Genomic DNA, 21,628 nt, shown 5'->3' on the forward strand with positions numbered 1-21,628 from the left:
GCATAGAACTTTAATTCACATTATTGTGGCTTGTGAAAACATTTTATTACCTTTGTTTTAGTTTGTATTTCATTCAACAAATAAAAAGTTTGGAAAGAGTTAGGCACATGATAAAATTGGTAACTTAGTTTATAGAATAGAGTTCAGCTTCAGCCAGTTTCCTGTGAAACCAAATGCTATTTCATAGAATTAGTGTCATGTTGGGAGGGCCATGAGCTACAGACTTTCACTGTTACTAGGGATATTTTTAGATTTGTCCCATTTTGTCCAAAAGGAGGAAAAAAAAGACAAAGACTTTTTTTTTCATTAAGACAATAAAAATATACTTTTTAGTGCTTCATTGAGGACATTCTTTTTTTCATTAAAAATTATGGCATAATTTACATAAAGTAAATTTCACTGTCTTTAGGGCATAGTTCTGTGAGTTTTGATAAATGCATACAATTATGTAACCACCACCACCACAACTGAGCTATACGTACCGACCCATCTTTTTTTTTTTTTTTTTGAGACGGAGTCTCGCTCTGTCGCCCAGGCTGGCGTGCAGTGGCGCAATCTCGGCTCACTGCAAGCTCCGCCTCCCGGGTTCATGCCATTCTCCCGCTTCAGCCTCCCGAGTAGCTGGGACCACAGGCGCCTGCCAGCACGCCCGGCTAATTTTTTTTTTGTATTTTTAGTAGAGATGGGGTTTCCCCATGTTAGCCAGGATGGTGTCGATTTCCTGACCTTGTGATCCGCCTGCCTCGGCCTCCCACAGTTCTGGGATTACAGGCGTGAGCCACTGTGCCTGGCCACCTTTAAGCTTTTGCAAGTGTAATCAACCAGGTAAGGGTGGTAAGGGCTATTTCCCAAAACTTCTCCTGCCGACTCAAAAGTTAGGTTCTTCGGAGTAAAACAGGCTCTTCACTGTTTTCAAGGTTATTCCAGTTTCCCTGTATTCTTCTATTTAATCTCAGCTGCCACAGTCAGACAGATGGAAAGCATAAGGACACTTTTTTCCTTGCATCTGTACTGGAAACCTTAGCAGCAGATAGCAGTCATTCTTTTTGGTGCTTAAATGATACCATATTATGTCAATGGGAGTCCCTTTTTCTTGGCTTCTGATTCCTTTGGACATAACCCACTGATTTTTTCTTTTTCTTTTTCTTTTTCTTTTTGTGGAGAACAGGGTCTCGCTAGGGAGGTCTCAAACTCCTGGGCTCAAGCTATCCTCTCGCCTCTGCCTCCCTAAGTGCTGGGATTACAGGCGTGAGCTACCATGTCTGGCATGACCCATTGATTTTTGATAGCTTCCTTGATTTCTGGTACAACAAGATGTCTCAGGCTTTGTATATATTTTGTCCCGAGACACATAATCAGCCATTCCTTAAGAACTTGGTTGTATTTTTCTCCCAATTGGAGAATTACATTTAGAAACCATTAAGTCAGGATCTGAGCAGGAAAACAGAAACCACACTAGTTAGAATTTGATTTAGGAAATTAGCTAAACAGGTTATTGGAGTTCTGAAAAGGGAAAAAGAGAACACAGAAGTAACAGAAAATAGTAAGTGGAGGAAGCAGCTACAATTCCTAGGGCTGGGGAATAAAGGGAAGAGGTTGGGGTGATTAGAGCCAGGAAACTTGGAAGAATGGCTGGGCGCAGTGGCTCACGCTTGTAATCCTAGCACTTTGGGAGGCTGAGGCAGGTGGATTGCTTGAGCCCAGGAGTTCAAGACCAGCCTGGGCAACATGGCAAAATCCTGTCTCTACAAAAAATACAAAAATTAGCCAGGCATGGTGGTGGGCCCCTGTATTCCTAGCTACTCAGGAGGCTGAGGTGGGAGGATCACCTGAGCCCAGGAGGCCGAGGGTGTGGTCAGCTGTGATTGTGCCACTGCACTGCAGCCTGGGTGGTGGAGTGAGACCCTGTCTCAAATAAATTAAAATAAAATAAAATAAAATAAAATAAAAATATAAAAAGAACCTGGAAACTTGGAAGAGTGGCCAGGAGGTGGCGCCTCCTACCTGGTGCAGGTACCTCTGAGGACGTTCGGGTTGGAGAGTGTTGTTGACTGACTGCTGCATACAGGTTGAATGGCATTGCGGGGTTGACACTGACAGAAACAGCAGACAGGAAGAAGCAAGTCCACTGTCTCCTCCTCTAGCCTAGCATAGTGTGTTGGCAGAACCAGAAAGCAAACAAGCTGGGAGGGAGAAATGTTTGTAGACTTCCAGCCTTGCATCACAGAGCCAAGTATAGAATGCTGTGCTTGCGGCCGGGCGCAGTGGCTCACGCCTGTAATCCCAGCACTTTGGGAGGCTGAGGTGGGTGGATCATGATGTCAGGAGATCGAGAACATCCTAGCCAACATGGTGAAACCCTGTCTCTACTAAAAATACAAAAATTAGCTGGGCATTGTGGCGCATGCCTGTAATCCCAGCTACTCGGGAGGCTGAGGCAAGAGAATGGTTTGAACCTGGGAGGCAGAGATTGCACTGAGCCGAGATCGCACCACTGCATTCCAGCCTGGGCAACAAGAGCGAGACTCTGTCTCAAAAAAAAAAAAAAAAAAAGAATGCTGTGTTTGGACCTGAGGGGCAAGGGGCAATACCTTAATACTTGGTACAGAAATTACAGTTGGGTGCCTGGCATATATACTAATTGTTATTATGTTGTCATTGTGTCTAGACCTTTCCAAAGGGCAGAATTATAAAATAAGTATTTTAAAATAGAAAAATAAATGAGTTCATACTTATATTAATTCAAATTTAACGTTATAGGAATTTTAACTTCTTTGTATATTTTATATGAAAAAATCTTGATTCCTAACTTAATTACAAATATTTGCACAATCTAACAATAATGTATAAAATAAGTTCAAAATAATGCCAGGTTCCAGTTCTGGCATGACAGCATGAAGAATTCTGTGGACCTAGTCCCCAGTGAAACTGGTGAACATTAATTTTAAAAAACAACAAATTACAGTTTCTGGAAATGGTCCTAGGGAGTATAGCAAATGAAGAAATACCTTTTTTTTTTTTTTTTTTGACAGTCTCGCTCTGTCACCCAGGCTGGAGTGCAATGGCGCCATCTTGGCGATCTCGGCTTACTGCAACCTCCACCTCCCGGGTTCAAGCGATTCTCTTGCCTCAGCCTCCTGAGTGGCTGGGGTTACAGGTGTGTGTCACCACACCCAGCTAATTTTTGTATTTTTAGTAGAGACAGGGTTTCACCATGTTGGCCAGGTTGGTCTTGAACTCCTGACCTTGTGATCCACCTGCCTTGGCCTCCCAGAGTTCTGGGATTATAGGCATGAGCCACTGCGCCTGGCCATGAAGAAACATTTGTTCAAGAAAATCTACAAAACTCAGTAAGAACATTGGGTCTGTGATATTTGAACTAAAACCTCCTCCATCCCTCCTTTTTTGCAGCTAGTGAGATAGAAACTTCACTCTAGAGGGTGTAGCCAAGAACACAGGGCTCCAGCTCCATGTATTCCACCTCATTGCCTCAGTCAGAAGGTTTTCATCCTAGGAGGAGGGGTAGTGTACCAACATTTCTCATTTTGCCCCAGGTGCCTGTCACTGAAGCAAAATTCTAGGTAATTGTGGCTGAGTGGTGGTAGTTCCTTTCTTTCACCCAGTCCCTACTCCTGGGATGGAGACTTGACCTTGGGCAAGGCACTGCTGAAAATACTGGGGCTCTGATCACCTTTACCCTTGCTTTTCAAGCCGAGAAGACCTAAGTCTATAGCCTCCCTTCCCCCTGGGTACTCCACTTCGTAAAGCAGGGATGCCATTCAGATAAACACACCATTGTCCCCACTCTAGCTGTAGAGAGTGGCTCAGATGTTTTATCTGGAAGCAGAAGTAGGCTGTAAAACAGGTAGCTCCTAATCTTTTCCTAAAGGAACAAAGTATGGAGAAGCTCAGGAGTGTGGAGAAACTCAAAAAAACTGCGGAGGTTGTTGTGCAAAGCAATAGGGAAGAGACTGGTTAAATTCACTGGAGATGTAGGATAAACTATAGGCCAGCTAGTTTGCTGGAGAGAACCAGGAAAAGAAGAAGCTAGGAGGAGCCCTTTGGTATCAGAACAACTCTCAAACACTGACCTTGGGAACTAACCGTCCCTTTAGAGGGACCCAAATTTGATCTACTCAGTCTGTGGAGCAGTTTATGCCCCAGGGTGTTATTAAAACCAGTAGAGCAATCAGCTGGAAATTAGTGACGCTTTAACAACTAGATGTGGTCAAGGAAAGATACACTCAAAGAAAGTCTTACGAAAATCTTTGTCATCCAGGATGACTGTGGGCATACCCAAGGCTGTGCCTTCTAATGAGCAATATCACATACTTCATACTTGAAGTTTGAGGGCAAACAGACTTTACAAAAATAATCCAGCTAGTTACTAAACAAACGAGCAAATGACAATAACAAGCTGAAGGTGGAAAAGGTGGGACCAGTAGTACTGAGAGTTGCTAAAATGTCTAATTTCCAACAAAAAATTATGAGCTATGCAAAGACACAGGAAAGTATGACCTATACACTGGAAAAAAAGCAGATAACAGAAACTGATTGTGAAAGTGACCAGATGTCACATTTAATAGACAAAGACTTCGAAATAGCCATTATATATGTTCAAATAACTAAAAAACTATTATTAAAGAAGCAAAGAAAGGTGTATGATAATGTCATGTCAAATAGGGAATATCAATAAAGAGATAGCAATTATATATTAAAAAAGAACCAAATAGAAATCCTGGAGTTGAAAAGTACAATAACCAAAATGAAAAATTAACTAGAGGAGTTCAATAGGCTAGAACTGACAGAAGAAAGAATTCATGAATTTGAAGATAGATCAATACAGATTATGCAATATGAAGGAGAGAAAAAAGACTGACGTGTTGGAGAAATGTCAGAAACCATTGAACACACCAGCATATCAGAAATGATTAATAACAAGGTTAATATAACAAAAGATACAAATATGCTCTTTTCTTCTCTCAGATTCTTTAAAAGACATTATAGAAAGTAATAAGTATAACAATATAATGTTGAGTTTGTAACATTTGTAGACATAATGTGGATAACAATAAAATCACGAAAACGGGGAAAAGGAACAGACTTATATAGGAATAACATTCCTGTATCTCACTGGAATTAAGTTGGTATAAATCAGAAGCTGATTCTGATGAGAAGCATATTGTTAGCCCGGCTGGGTGCTGTGGCTCAGGCCTGTAATCCCACCACTTTGGGAGGCCGAGGTGGGCGGATCACAAGGTCAGGAGATCGAGACCATCCTGGCTAACATGGTGAAACCTCGTCTGTACTAAAAATACAAAAAAAAAAAAAAAAAAATTAGCCGGGCATGGTGGCAGGCACCTGTAGTCCCAGCTACTTGGGAGGCTGAGGCAGGAGAATGGCATGAACCTGGGAGGCGGAGCTTGCAGTGAGCCGAGACCATGCCACTGCACTCCAGCCTGGGTGACAGAGTGAGACTCCGTCTCAAAAAAAAAAAAAAAAGAAGTAAAGGAAGTATATTGTTAGCCCAAGAGTAACCTCTAAAGAAAAAAAAAATGTATAATCATTAAGTTATAATGCTGCATTTGAAAATATTCACTTAATGCAAAAGAAAGCGGTAAAGGTGGAATAAAGGACAGAAACACATGAGACATATAAAAAACAAAAAGTAAAAGTAGATGACAAAAAGTAAAAATGAAACATGTAAATCCAGCTATATCAATAACATTAAATGTGCATGGATTAAACAATCTAGTCAGAAGACAGACTGGATTTAAAAAAAAACAAGATCCAATTATATGGTGTCTAAAGGTGGCACACTTAAGGTTTAAAGATACAAATAATTTGAGAGTAAATGGATGGAAAAAGAAATATAATGCAATAAAAGATAAATGAGGTGTCAGATATGCCAGTTACCCTGTTTTGATCATTACACTTTATATACATTTATCAGAATATCACATGTATCCCAAAAATATGTACTACTTTTATTAATTAAAAATTACATATGTACACATATAAATACATATATATATATACGTGTATACTATATATATATATATAAAAGAAATAAGCAAACGGCAACTATGAGAAAGCTGGAGTGGCTAACATTAATATCAGACCAATTAGACTTTATTTACTTTTTATTTATTTATTTATTTTTGAGATGGAGCCTTGCTCTGTCACCCAGGCTGGAGTGCAGTGGCACGATCTTGGCTCACTACAACCTCCGCCTCCCAGGTTCAAGCAATTTTCCTGCCTCAGCCTCCCAAGTAGCTAGGATTACCGGCATGTGCCACCATGCCCGGCTAATTTTTTTGTTGTTGTTGCCCAGGCTGGACTGCAGTGGTGCAATCTCAGTTCACTACAACCTCTGCCTCCTGGGTTCAAGCAATTCTCGTGCCTCAGCCTCCTGAGTAGCTGGGATTACAGGTGCCCACCACCACACCCAGCTAATTTTTGTATTTTATTAGAGATGAAGTTTCGCCATGTGGGCCAGGTCTGTCTTGAACTCCTGACCTCAAGTGACCCACCCACCTCGGCCTCCCAAAGTGCTGGGATTACAGGCATGAGCCACCATGCCAGGCCTGAATTGTGTACTTTAAATAGGTGAATTGGATGGTAGTGAGTAAAACTCGAAAATAAGAATACCAGTTTTATGAGTAACAACTAATGGATGCAGTTTAGGTTTCTTTGCAGTTCAGCTTGTCCTTAGAGAATAAATTCCACTGAGGACGTACGTCAAAATAATGTGAGCTAAAAGTCATTTGAAGTAATTCTTTTTTCTGTATGGTTATGTTACCAACTTGATTGTTAGTTATTGCATTAATTGACTTTTCCTATACTGAAACAACAATTCCAGAATTTTAGTAGCTTATAATGATAAACATTTATTTCTTGCTCAGGTTCTGTGAGTCCACTCTAGTGGTTCTTCTCTAGGCCCCAGGTTTAATTCAGGTCTACCTGTGTGTCTTCTCATCCTGAGACTTCAATTGAAAACACAGCTCCCATGTAAGATAATATAGGTCTTGTGGAGGGCATGGGAACACAAGAGGGTTGCTAGAATTTGCAGTGACTCCTAAATCCTTTGTGTGGACTGGCACACTGTCACTTTTATCCGTATTTGTTTTGCATAAAAGATTAAATTACATTTTTTGTTGTTTGTTTGTTTGTTTTTTTTTGAGACGGAGTCTCCCTCTGTTGCCCAGGCTAGAGTGCAGTGGCGTGATCTAGGCTCACTGCAAGCTCCACCTCCCAGGTTCACGTCATTCTCCTGCCTCAGCCTCCCAAGTAGCTGGGACTACAGGCGCCCACCGCCACACTCGGCTAATTTTTTGTATTTTTAGTAGAGACGGGGTTTCACTGTGTTAGTTAGGATGGTCTCGATCTCCTGACCTCGTGATCCACCTGCCTTGGCCTCCCAAAGTGCTGGGATTACAGGTGTGAGCCGCTGCACCTAGCCAAATTATGTTTTTTACTTATGTGAGTTTGTATTGACACCACCACATTCACTATCCCCCAGTTCTTCCTCATCTTGCCCCATTCCATATTTTATCTTTCCTTGTCCTCGTGACAATATCGGTTCCCAATCACACTACTGTATGTATTTATTCTATTCTACAATACATACAAAATAGTTTAAAAATTAAGATAGTAATATCAGTACTAATAACATTATATGAAGAGTTTAAGATATTTTTAAATTTCTTTTGCTTTTAGAAAGGTACCACTAAGGATGTCCATTCAGAAAACTGTTCAAGAATTATTTGAATTATATTCTGTGTGTGGTTATCAAGTTGGTAGGTTTTTTCTTTTTAAAGATGGGGTCTTACTCTGTTCCCCAGGCTGGAGTGCAGTAGCACAGTCATAGATCATAACTCACCATAACCTGGAATTCCTGGACTTCACCTCTCAGCCTCCTGAGTAGCTGGGACTATAGGCACCCATCATTATGCCCACCTGACATTTTTTTGTGTGTGTGTAGAGACTGAGTCTCATTATTTTCCAGGCTGGTCTTGAACTCCTGGTCTCTGGCCTCAAGCAATCCCTTGCCTCAGCTACCCAAAGTGCTGGGATTACAGATTGAGCCACTGCGCCCTGCCCAAGTTGGTGGTTTTTTTTTTTTTTTGAGACGGAGTCTCTGCTCTGTGGCCTAGGCTGGAGTGCAGTGGCGTGATCTCAGCTCACTGCAACTTCCGCCTCCTAGGTTCAAGCTATTCTCATGCCTCAGCTTCCTGAGTAGCTGAGATTACAGGCACCCACCACCACACCCAGCTAATTTTTGTATTTTTAGTAGAGACGGGGTTTCATCATGTTGGCCAGGCTGGTCTCGAACTCCTGACCTCAGGTGATCCACCCGCGTCAGGCCTCCCAAAATGGTGGGATTATAGGCGTGAGCCACTGTGCCTGGCCAAGTTGGTGGTTTTCTTAAGAAGATAAAATACAGTTTGAATTCATACTGATATTTACAATTCAAATTAAGGATGATAAGGTTTTAAGTTTCATTAGTCTTAAATCTGTGTCTCCTATCTCCCATTGTGAAAATACTGATTCCCAACAATACCAATGTAAGTATTCATTTGCAACTATAATACCCGCATAACAGTACCAACAGTACCAACAGTGTTGATAATTATGATTACTGAAAAAAATTCAAAGTATTACTGAAAACAAAGTATTATGAAATGGACAAGTAGTGCAGTGAAGCTAATAGTGATAATCTCTCAGTTATTTCAGCTGCCAATGAATTTCTTTGTGAAATTATATTCAAAGTTTTAGAAAAAATGTCAAAGGTCCTGTTCAAGCTTAAAACTATACTTGGGCCGGGCACAGTGGCTCATGCCTGTAATTCCAGCACTTTGGGAGGCCAAGGCAGGTGGATCTCCTGAGGTCAGGAGTTCAAGACCAGCCTGGCCAACATAGTGAAACCCTGTCTCTACTAAAAGTACAAAAAATTAGCTGGGCGTGGTGGCAGGTGCCTGTAATCCCAGCTACTTGGGAGGCTGAGGCAGAATTGCTTGAACCTGGGAGGCAGAGGTTGCAGTGAGCCGAGATCGTGCCATTGCACTCCAGCCTGGGCAACAAGAGCAAAACTCTGTCTCAAAAAAAAAAACAAAAAAACCCTAAATCTATATAGTTGAAAGCAAAATAACTCATAGGATAATAAATGTATGTAATAAACCAGATAATAGGTGCTCTGAGAAGTTTTGAGTCTATTTAGTCTTTTATCAAACTTTATTGGCTTATTGCAAATCATTGCATTAACTTTCTGAGTTGGAGAGAAAGGCTGATGAAATTATTGTCGTAGCTAGATTTTTCTCTTTGGATTGGTAAACGTTCTGCATCGATGCCTGACACTGAGGCTGCCAGCGGAAAGCTTAGCCATAGCACAGAGTAGAATGTGAAAAACTAGGGTGTGTCAAGGCAAAGAAGTTGGAGATTGAAGTTGTATGTGCTTGAGCTAAACTCTAGTAGTAATGTCTTTGTGTTCCAAAGTTATTGGAAATATAACAGTAGTAAAGAACCATTTTGTTGCACTAATTAAATTAGTAGTATGAGGATTAGTTATTGGAGAAGGATAGAGGTGATCTAATGTCTCTGATTTTGCTAATCATCTTGATGTAGTAGAATTCCTTTATATAGCATTTGGTGTGGTGGCATTGGCGAAACGGATAAGAACAGCTTTTTACTAGCTAATAATTGTTTTGTCCTAGAGCATTTGATTTACCATGTACTGAATAATTAGTAGTTTTATAGTGGGGTCCTATTGCCTTTTTTCTTTTATTTTTTGTTTTTAAGAGACGGTGTCTCTGTTGACCATTCTAGACTCAATCACCTGAGCTCAAGTGATCCACCCACCTCAGCCTCTGCAGTAGCAGGACAAGAAGCGTGTGCCACTGTGCCCAGCTTATTGCTTTTTGTCTGTTGCTTTTTTTTTTTAATCCTTATAACCTGCCTCTATCAATCTATCTTAAAATGATGTATGAATGTTATTAAGAGTGAATTTATTTTTCTTTTTTTCTTAGGAGCAGCCACCATATCCTAGCTACAATTCTAACTATTGGAATTCTACTGTGAGATCTAGGGCTCCTTACCCAAGTACATATCCTGTAAGACCAGAATTGCAAAGCCAGGTATGGTTTAAAAACAGAGACTTTCTGAACTTTTTCTTAATGAATAGATTTATTTTTAAAACCTGTGCAGATTTCAGAGCAGTGATGAGTGTGTGTTTTTTTCTTTGCTTTAATGGGTTCCATCATCTTAATGTTTTTAGCTCAGAGATAAGGAAATATCTAGGCAAATATACCTATAGCTTGAGGCATAATTATTTTTCAGGATCCAGAAGCAACAAACATAAAATATACTTATTTTTGAAAATTTGACTTATTACAGACATTTAAAATATTTTAAACTTAAAAAAGTACAGAAATTATATACATTTTAAATCTAGCATACAGGGCCAGGTGCAGTGGCTCACAGCTGTAATCCCAGCACTTTGGGAGACCAAGGTGGCAGATCACCTGAGGTCAGGAGTTCAAGACCAGCCTGGCCAACATGGTGAAACTCCATCTCTACTGAAAATACAAAAATTAGCTGGGTGTGGTGGTGGGCGCCTGTACTCCCAGCTACTCGGGAAGCTGAGGCAGGAGAATCGCCTGAACCCCGGAGACGGAGGTTGCAGTGAGCTGAGATCACACCATTACACTCCAGCCTGGGCGACGAGTGAGACTCCATCTCAAAACAAAAAAACAGAAAAACCCCACAAAAATCTAGCATGCAGATTTGTCAATTTCTGTTTGCCACATTTGTTTCAGATTTTTAAGAAAGAAGTAAACCAAATATAATTGAAGCCCAATGACACTTCATTTACTGAAATTTTATTTATTTATTTATTTGAAACAGGGTCATTTTCTGTTGCCCAGGCTGGAGTGCAGTGGTGTGATCTCAGCTCACTGCACCCTCCTCCTCACAGGTTCAAGTGATTCTCCTGCCTCAGCCTCCTGAGTAGCTGGGACTACAGGCACGCGCCACCATGCCCAGCTAATTTTTTGATTTTTTTTTTTTTTTGAGATGGAGTCTTGCTCTGTCGCCAGGCTGGAGTGCACTGGCGTGATCTTTGTTCACTGCAACCTCCGCCTCCTGGGTTCAAGTGATTCTCCTGCCTCAGCCTCCCAAGTAGCTGGGACTACAGGCATGTGCCACCACGCCTAGCTAATTTTTGTATTTTTAGTAGAGATGGGGTTTCACCATGTTGGCCAGTGTGGTCTCGTTCGCTTGACCTCGTGATCTGCCTGCCTTGGCCTTTCAAAGTGCTGGGATTATAGGCAGGAGCCACCACACCCGGCCAGTTTTTGGATTTTTAGTAGAGATAGGGTTTCACCGTGTTGGCCAGGCTGGTCTCAAACTCCTGACCTCAAGTGATCCACCCACCTTGGCCTCCCAAAGTGCTGGGTTTACAAGCATGAGCCATCGTGCTCGGCCTGAAGTTATATTTATTATCCCATTTGTGTTTTTATGCCTTTACCACTTGCCTATGTATCCATAAACTTTATATACTTTTATTTTACATATTTTTAAACTTGAGATGTGTGATTTCATACTAACAAACACACTCCTGCAGCTTGCTTCTTTTGCTGATCGTTGGTTTTCATCTTTCTGTTACATAAATATGAGATAAGAATTTCCCTAGGGTATGGAATTGTTGGGTTTAGGTGTGTACATTTTTTTTTTTTTTGAGATAGTCTCACCCTGTCACCCAGGCTGGAGTGCAATAGTGCGATCTTGGCTCACTGCAACCTCCACTGCTCGGGTTCAGATGATTTTCCTGCCTCAGCCTGCCGAGTAGCTGGGATTACAGGTGCCTGCCACCATGCCTGGCTAATTTTTGTATTTTTAGTAGAGACGGGGTTTCACTGTTTTGGCCAGGCTGGTCTCGAACTCCTGACCTCGTGGTCTGCCTGCCTTGGCCTCCCAAAGTGCTGGGATTACAGGCATGAGCCACCATGCCCGGCCAGGTGTGTACATTTTTATTAGATACCGCCAAATTACTTTTCAAAGTGGTTGTACTAACAAAGGAGTAATTGTCATATTTGCATATTTCCATTATATTTTTTTATCTAGCCATATTTCTGAGTTTTTTTTTTTTTTTTGGCCGAGTCTCGCTCTGTCACCCAGGCTGGAGTGCAGTGGCGCGACCTCGGCTCACTGCAAGCTCTGCCTCCCGGGTTCATGCCATTCTCCTGCCTCAGCCTCCCGAGTAGCTGGGACTACAGGCGCCCGCCACCACGCCCAGCTAATTTTTTGTATTTTTAGTAGACACGGGGTTTCACTGTGTTAGCCAGGATGGTCTCAATCTCCTGACCTCGTGATCCGCCCGTCTTGGCCTCCCAAAGTGCTGGGATTACAGGCATGAGCCACTGCCCCTGGCTTTTGTTTGTTTTTTTGACACAGGGTGTTGCTCTATAGCCCAGGCTGGAGTACAGTGGCATGATGACAGCTCACTGCATCCTCGACCTCCTGGCCTCAAGTGATCTTCCCACTTCAGCCTCCTGAGTAGCTGGGACTACAGGTGCACATTACTATGCCCAGCTAATTTTTAAAATTTTTTCTGTAGAGTTAGGGTTTCGCCATGTTACCCAGGCTGGTCTCCCAATCCTGGGCTCAAGAGATCCTCCCACTTCAGCCTCCTGAGTAGCTAGGACTACAGGTGCACATCACCATGCCTTGCTAATTCTTTTGTTTTTTTGTAGAGACAGAGTCTTGCTGTGTTGCCTAGGCTGGTTTCAAACCCCTAGCCTCAAGCTATCCTCCCAAATTGGCCTCTCAAAGCACTGGGATTACAGGTGTGAGCCCCTGTGCCTAGCCTATAATCATGTATACATGAACTTCAGGATGAGGTTGATCAGAGATAATGGAATGTAAAATAAAGATCATGTTAGTACTTACCACAAACTTTCATCATTTTACTTGTGTCAGCCTCACCCCTGTGATTGAAATTGAGAAGTAGACGTTGTTATTGCTAAATGTTACATAGTTGTGGTTTGGCCACGTGCTATAAAATCCACCCTTCAAAGTGTACAATTCAGTTGGTTTTTAGTATATTCACAAAGTTTACCCATTATCACTGTCTAATTCTGGAACACTGTCATCACCCCGAATAGAAACCTTGAACTTAAAATGTCATTACTCCCTCCCCTCAGCCCTTGGCAACCTGTAATCTACTTTTTTATCTCTCAGGATTTTTCTAACCAGACATTTTGTATGGAATCATACAGTATGTGGCCTTTTGTTTCTGGCTTCTATCACTATGTAATGTTTTCAACCCTCTCCATGTTCTCAGGATATACCAAATTTCATCAACTGATAGATATTTGGTTTGTCTTTCATTTTTGTCTATTATAAATGATGCTGCTACAACCTTCATGTACAAGTTTTTATGTGGAAATATGTTTTTAGTTATCTTGGGTCTATACCTAGAAATGGAATTGCTTGGTCATAGAGTAACCCTATATGTATCAATTTGAGGAACTGGCAAATGGTTTTCCAAAGGGATTGCACCATTTTATATTCCCATCAGCAATGTATGAGGGCTCTGATTTCTCCACATCATTACCAATACTTATTTTCCTTTAAAAAAATTATTATAGGCCAGGCGCGGTGGCTCACACCTGTAATCCCAGCACTTTGGGAGGCCGAGGCAGGCAGATCACAAGGTCAGGAGATAGAGACCATCCTGGCTAACATGGTGAAACCCCGTCTCTACTAAAAATGCAAAAAAATTAGCCGTGTGTGGTGGCGGGCGCCTGTAGTCCCAGCTACTTGGGATGCTGAGGTAGGAGAATGGCATGAACCCAGGAGGCGGCTTGCAGTGAGCTGAGATTGCGCCACTGCACTGCAGCCTGGGCGACAGAGCGAGACTCTGTCTCAAAAAAAAAAAAAAAAATTATAGCCATCTTAGTGGGTGCAGAGTGGTTTTCATTTGCAGTTCTCTGATGACTAATGATTTGAGCATCTTTTCGTGTGCTTGTTAGCCATTTGTATATCTTGTTTGGAGAAATGTCTATTCAGATTCTTCGGGCCTGGTGCGGTGGCTCACACCTGTAATCTCAGCACTTTGGGAGGCCAAGGTGGGTGGATCACTTGAGGTATGGAGTTCGAGACCAGCCTGGCCAACATGGTGAAACCCCTTCACTACTAAAAATACAAAAGTTAGCTGGGTGTGGTGGCAGGCGCTTGTAATCCCAGCTACTTGGGAGTCTGAGGCAGGAGAATTGCTTGAACCCAGGAGGCAGAGGTTACAGTGAGCCGAGATGAGATCACGCCATTGCACTGCAGTCTGTGTGACAGAGCGAGACTCTGTCTCAAAAAAGAAAAGATTATTTGACCATTTTAAAATTGGGTTGTCTTTTTATTGTTGAGTTTTAAGCATTCTTTATACATTCTAGATACAAGTTTCTTATCAAATATAGTCATGCATTGCTTAATAATGGGGATATTTTCTGAGAAATGCATCAAGAGGCAATTTTGTCATTGTGCAAACATCATAGAGTGTACTTTCACAAGTCTAGATGGTACAGCTTACTATATACCTAGGCTATATGGTATAGCCTATGGCTTCTGGGCTATAAACCTGTACAGCATGTTACTGTACTGAATACTATAAGCAATTGTAACGCCGTGGTTAGTATTGGTGTATCTAAACACATCTAAACATAGAAAAGATACAGTAAAAATACAGATAAAAGATAACAAAATATTATATCACGCCTGTACAGGGCACTTGCCATGAATGGAACTTGCAGGACTGGAAGTTGCTCTGGGTGAGTCAGTGAGTGAGTGGTGAGTGAATGTGAAGGTCTAGGATATTACTGTGCACTGTTGTAGGCTTTATAAACATTGTATACTTAGTTTATCATAAATTTGTATAACAATACTTTTCTTTCTTCAATAAATACTGTAACTTTTTTACTTTATAAACTTTATTTTGTTTTATTATTTTAAGTTATTTTTTTGAGACAGGGTCTCACTCTGTCCCCCAGAGTGGAGTGCAGTGGCGTGATCTCAGCTCACTGCAACCTCCACCTCCCGGGTTCAAGCAATCCTGCCACCTCAGCCTCCCTAGTAGCTGGGACTACAGGCGTGTGCCACCACGCCTGGCTAATTTTTGTATTTTTAGTAGAGGCAGGATTTCATCATGTTGGCCAGGCTGGTCTCGAACTCCTGACCTCAAGTGATCTGTCCACCTCAGCCTCCCAAAGTGCCGGGATTATAGGCCTGAGTGAGCCATTGCACCTGGCCTTATAAACTTTTAAATTTTAAAAAGCTTTGATTCTTTTATAGTAATACTTAGCTTAAAATACAAACATACTGTACAGCTGTACAAAAATGTTTTCTTGGGGCCGGGCACGGTGGCTCACTCCTGTAATCCCAGCTCTTTGGGAGGCCGAGGCGGGCAGATCACGAGGTCAGGAGATCAAGACCATCCTGGCCAATACGGTGAAACCCCGTCTCTGCTAAAAATACAAAAAATTAGCTGGGCGAGATGGCAGGCGCCTGTAGTTCCAGCTACTCGGGAGGCTGAGGCAGGAGAATGGTGTGAATCCGGGAGGCGGAGCTTGCAATGAGCCAAGATCACACCGCTGCACTCCAGCCTGGGCGACAGAGCGAGACTCCATCGCAAAAAAAAAAAAAAAAAAAGTTTTCTTTTTCTTATTATTTTAAGTTATTTTTTTGAGACAGGGTCTCACTCTGTCCCCCAGACTGGAGTGCAGTGGCGTGATCTCAGCTCACTGCAACCTCCACCTCCCGGGTTCAAGCGATCCTGCCACCTCAGCCTCCCTAGTAGCTGGGACTACAGGCGTGTGCCACCACACCTGGCTAATTTTTGTATTTTTAGTAGAGGCAGGATTTCATCATGTTGGCCAGGCTGGTCGCGAACTCCTGACCTCAAGTGATCTGTCCACCTCAGCCAGGGTCTCACTCTGTCCCCCAGGCTGCAGTGCAGTAGCACGATCTCAGCTCACTGCAACCTCCACCTCCCGGGTTCAAGCGATCCTGCCACCTCAGCCTCCTGAGTAGCTGGGACTACAGGTGCGTGCCACCACGCCCAGCTAATTTTTTGTATTTTTAGTGGAGATGGGGTTTCACCATGTTAGCCAGGATGGTCTTGATCTCCCAACCTCGTGATCTGCCCTCCTTGGCCTCCCAAAGTGCTGGGATTAAAGGCGTGAGCCACCACGTGTGGCTGTTTTTGTATTTTTAAAACTGTTTTTGTTAAAAAGGAAAATGCAAACATACATTAGCATAGGCCAACCTAGGGTCAGGATCATCAGTATCACTGTCTTTCACCTCCGCATCTTGGGGCAATAAGACGCATGGGAACTGTCATCTCCTATGATAATGCCTGGTTCTGGAATACCTCCCGAAGGACCTCTTTGTGTCTGTTTTCCGGTTAACCTTTAAAAAATGTACAAGTAGAAGGAGTACATGCTAAGATAATGATAACAAGTGTAGTATGTAGTAAATACATAAACCAGTAACATAGTCAATTATCATTGTCAAGTATTATGTATTACATATAATTGTATGTGTTATACTTATATACAACTGGCACACAGCAAGTTTGTTTACACCAGCATCACCATAAACAGGTGAGTAATGCATTATGCTATCACATATGACAGCTACACTGTTGCAAGGCAATACAATTATTCGGCTCCATTATAATCCTATGGGACCACTGTTATGTATGCAGTCCACTGCTGACTGAAACATAGTTATGCAGTGCATGACTGTATATGATTTGCAAATAGTTTCTTCCATTCTGTGGGTTGGCTTTTCACACTCTTGATGGTGTCCTTTGAAACACAAAAGCTTTTAATTTTGATGAAGTGCAATTTTTTTGTTTTTTATTTTGTTGCTCCTGCTTTTGATGTCTTATCCAAGAAGACTTTGACTAACCAAAGATCACAAAGATTTACTCCTGTGATTTCTTTTTTTTTTTTTTTTTTTTTTTTTTTTTTTTTTTTTTTTGAGACCGAGTCTTGCACTGTCGCCCAGGATGGAGTGGTGCAATCTCCACTCACTGAAACCTCTGCCTCCCAGGTTCAAGTGATTCTTGCCTCAGCCTCCCGAGTAGCTAGGATTACAGGTGCCTGCCACCATGCCGGGCTAATTTTTTTTGTATTGTTAGTAGAGACAGGGTATTACCATGTTGCACAGGCTGATCTAGATCACCTGACTTCTAGTGATCCACCTGCCTCGGCCTCCCAAAGTGCTGGAATTAAAGACATGAGCCACTGTGCCCAGCCTTGGTACCCTTCTTAAAAATCATAAATGTAAGGGTTTATTTCCAGACTCTCAATTCTGTTCCATTAATCTATATGTCTTCCTTAAGCCAATACCAAACTGTTTTGATTACTGTGGCTCTGAAGTAAAATTTGAAATCAGGAAGTGTGAGTCTCTCCAAAGAGATGGACTCTCTCTCTTTTTTCTTTTTCTTCTTCCATATGGTTTTGGCTATTATGGGTTGCTTACATTTTCATATGAATTTTAGGATCAGCTTTTCAACTTATGTAAAAAAAGGGAGCTGAGATTTTCTTTTTTTCTTTTTCTTTTTTTTTTTTTTTGAGCTGGGGTTTTGCTCTTGTTGCCCAGGCTGGAGTGCAATGGCATGATCTCGGCTCACAGCAACCTCCACCTCCCGAGTTCAAGCCATTCTCCTGCCTCAGCCTCTGGAGTAGCTGGGATTACAGGCATGCGCCACCACGCCCGGCTAATTTTGTGTTTTTAGTACAGACGGGGTTTCTCCATGTTGGTCAGGCTAGTCTCAAACTCCGGAACTCAGGTGATCTTCCTGCCTTGGCCTCCCAAAGTGCTGGGATTACAGGTGTGAGCCACCACGCCTGGCCAGGCAGCTGAGATTTTCATTGAGATCGCATCATAGATCAGTTTGGAGAGAAGCATGTGTACTTTTATAGTTAATGTAAGAGGGAGACAAAACTCAAAGTCATGAATTATAAGTTAATGTTAATTTTTCTGATTTCACTGATTGATCTTACTGATAAAGATTGCTTTTTCTCATAACATTTTCCTCCTTAGGTAAAAGTATTTATTACATTCATATGTAGGTTCAAAAAAGATTAACTTATAATTTAGTAGTAACTTTTTAAAATCAACAGTAATAACGTGCAAATGTTTTTAGATACAACATACAAGTTGTTGGATTTAAAATAACCCAAAGGTGTCTAGATATACATCTTTTTGAGGTGAGCACATGTGTATTTTCTGGCAAAACATCACATGGGGATTAATACATATATCATCATCTTTTTTTTGTTTGTTTCTTGAGATAGATAGTCTTGCTGTATCACCCAGTTCATTGTAGTGGCATAATCATAGCTCACTGTAACCTTGAACTCCTGGACTTAAGTGATCCTCCTGTCTCAGTGTCCTAGGTACAGGTGCGTGCAACCACACCTGGTTAATTTTTAAGTAGTTTGTAGAGATGGGGTCTCACTATGTTGCCTAGGCTGGTCTTGAACTCCTGGGCTCAGGTGATCCTTCTACCTCAGTGTCCCAAAGTGTTGGGATTACAGGCCTGAGCCATTGCACTTGGTCTAGCTTCTATCCAAAATAGACTCCTAAAGTGGTATATAGATATGACTGGTTTCCTTTTTAAAAAATTAAGCAGTATTATGCCTTTACCTTCTGGCTACCTCCTTGGGTTAGCCTTGCCACATGGTCATTCTTCTGTTTGGTTGGTTATATAAATCTTTAAAATTCTCATTCAAAAGTAGCTATAATAAGCCAAGAATATGTAATTTCATATATTTATTCTGAGTGTGGAATTTTTATCTTTTTTTTTTTTTTCAGAAGCTGTTAATGTTGCTAAGGTGTCTGACCAGTCTACCAAGTTGATTAGCCTGCCATGTGCCAGGTGCAGTTTTATGTGCTATGCAAGTATTAGGGCAGCATTTGAACTAAAGCTTTCCTCATTTTTCAGAACTTCATTCTTGAACTAATAGTGTGGACTCTTGAGAGGAGCATGGAGGGTGATTCATGAAGTAGGGTGTGAACAGCACGGAAGTTCACAATCTCAGGCTATATCTCTGGAAGCAGAAGATATTGTCTCACCCAACTGTTAATAAAGTTCGTGAGGTTTTCTCAGTGTTATTCAAACTCAGTTGAGTTGCTTCTACTTTGTTCTTAAGTCCTTCTTTTTCTTTTTCTTTTCTTTCTTGGTATGATATCGGCTCACTGCAACCTCCACCTCCTGGGCTCAAGCGATCCTCCCACTGCAGCCTCCTGAGTAGCTGGGACTACAGGCACATGCCACCATTCCCAGCTAATTTTTGTATTTTTTGTAGAGAGGGGGTTGCCCCCATTTATCTTAAACTCTTTGAGTTTAAGCAGTCCGCCTGCCTTGGCCTCCCAAAGTGCTGGGATTACAGGCATGAGCCACTGTGCTCGGCACCCCCCTCCCCCCCTTTTTTTTTTTCTATTTCTCAGGCTGGAGTGCAATGGCATGATCACAGCTCACTGCAGCCTCAATCTCCTCTGGCTCAGGTGATCCTCCCACCTTAACTGCTCGAGTGGCTGGGACCATAGGCATATGCCACTACACCTGGCTACTTTTTGTATTTTTTGTAGAGATAGGGTCTCACTTTGTTGCCCAGGCTGGTCTGGAACTCCTGACCTCAAGCGATCCGCCCGCCTTGGTCTCCCAAAGTGCTAGGATTACAGGAGTCAGCTACCACTCCTGGCCAAGTCCTTCATTTTTATCACATACTTCAATAGGTAACAGAAATCTGTTCTGAAGCCCTAGAAGCATTTTCTTCCTTTTTTGGACTCTGTATTATGACTCTAAATGGGGCAAGGAACTCCTGTATTTTCTTTGCTGTGCTCCAAGTGTCAACCTAAAATAACAACTGAGAGAAGGACTCTTCAAAGAAATGAATCTGTTTGGAAATAAACAGGGAATTACAATTTCAGATGCGTATACCATAGATAATCATCCCCTATATATCTGGAGACATTGTAGTAAGGGGAAACTTTTAAAGGGAAAGAGGAGAAGTCCATATAAGCTGTTTTGAGACAAACATCATTGGTCACAGGGGCCTGTTGTAAGAGCTGGTGTTAACTGGAAACTCATTGCTAAGCGAGTGTTCTTATGAAGATGGCTTATGTGAAACTGCAGTCTTGAGGATTTTTTTTTTTTTTTTTTTTTTTGAGACAGAGTTTCACTCTGTCGTCCAGGCTGGAGTGCCGTGGCGCAGTCTCGGCTCACTGCAAGCTCCGCCTCCCGAGCTCACACCATTCTCCTGCCTCAGCCTCCCGAGTAGCTGGGACTACAGCCGCCTGCCACCACGCCTGGCTAATTTTTTTGTATTTTTAGTAGAGACGGGGGTTTCACCATGTTAGCCAGGTTGGTCTCGATCTCCTGACCTCGTGATCCTCCCGCCTTGGCCTCCCAAAGTGCTCGGATTACAGGTGTGAGCCACTGCGCCCAGTTGGGGAATTTTTTATGATAAGTCCTGTTACAGACATATGTAGGACCAGCAAGATGAGTAGAGCCTACAAGGATTTCTTGTGAGTTTTTAGAAAGCCCTATGATAGCCTGGGTGCAGTGGCTCATGCCTATAGTTCAAGCTACTCGGGAGGCTGAGGCAGGAGGATAACTTGAGCCTGGGAGATCTAGGCTGCAGTGAGCTATGATGGTGCCACTGTACTCTAGCCTGGGTGACAGAGTGAGACCCTGTCTCAAAAAAGAAAAAGGCCTCGTGATAATACTTATCTCAGACATGTGTGCGTGAGATCCCCTCCTTCATGACCTCCCCTCTCCATTTTGGGTCTGATGTAAGTGACTCCATCTTGGCATTGGCAACTTTCACACAAGCTGCTTTTCAGACGAAGACTTAAAAACTTTGCCACGTTTCTGAAATAGGATCTTTAGCTCATCCTTAACAAACATCTTTAGCAACTGCAAGGCTGTTATATAATCTGATTCTGTGTTCTTTTGTAAACATGCATGTGACAGCTTTGTGATCTGTCAGGACAGTGGTTATTTGGGAAAAGAAGCAATGAACTCATGAAGACATCTCAAAACCAGGAAGTAATTCCAGGAATCAAGGAAATTTTCAAGCATCAAAAGTAATGGCTGGCCAGGTGTGGTGGCTCACACCTGTAATCCCAGCACTTTGGGAAGCTGAGGCAAGTGGATTGCTTGAGCCCAGGAGTTCGAGATCAGCCTGGGCAACGTGGCCAAACCCTGTCTCTACAAAAAATACAAAAATTTGCTAGGCATGGTGGTGCATGCCTGTGGTCCCAGCTACTTAGGATGCTAAGGTGGGAGGATTGCTTGAGCCCAGGAGTTGGAGGCTACAGTGAGCCGTGATTGTGCCACTGCATTCTACCCTGGGTGTCTTGGGGGGGAAAAAAAGTAATGGCCAGGCGTGGTATAATCCCAGCACTTCAGGAGGCTGAGGTGCCAGGATCACTTCAGCCCAAAAGTTTGAGACTAGCCTGGCAACATAGCGTGACCTCATTTCTATTTAAAGAAAAACAACAACAACCAAAAAAAACAAAAACAACACCTGTGAGAAGGGAAAAAGAAATAAATAAACAACAA

General features: G+C 42.2%; 1 protein-coding gene across 2 annotated transcripts in view; it reads left to right on the forward strand.

Moving 5' to 3' along the window:
* BAG4 (BAG cochaperone 4) overlaps window positions 1-21,628 on the forward strand; it is a 36,670-nt gene that overhangs the window by 5,672 nt on the left and 9,370 nt on the right. The window contains exon 2 of one of the 2 annotated variants that reach the window (XM_032144198.2): window positions 10,026-10,133. The exons of the other annotated variant lie outside the window; for it this stretch is intronic. Within the exon in view, the coding sequence (XP_032000089.1) occupies window positions 10,026-10,133 (108 nt within the window). The remainder of the gene's footprint in view (window positions 1-10,025; window positions 10,134-21,628) is intronic. 2 annotated transcript variants of the gene reach the window in all.

This window comes from Hylobates moloch, unplaced genomic scaffold (assembly GCF_009828535.3).
Source record: "Hylobates moloch isolate HMO894 unplaced genomic scaffold, HMol_V3 SCAFFOLD_22, whole genome shotgun sequence".
NCBI lineage: Eukaryota > Metazoa > Chordata > Mammalia > Primates > Hylobatidae > Hylobates > Hylobates moloch.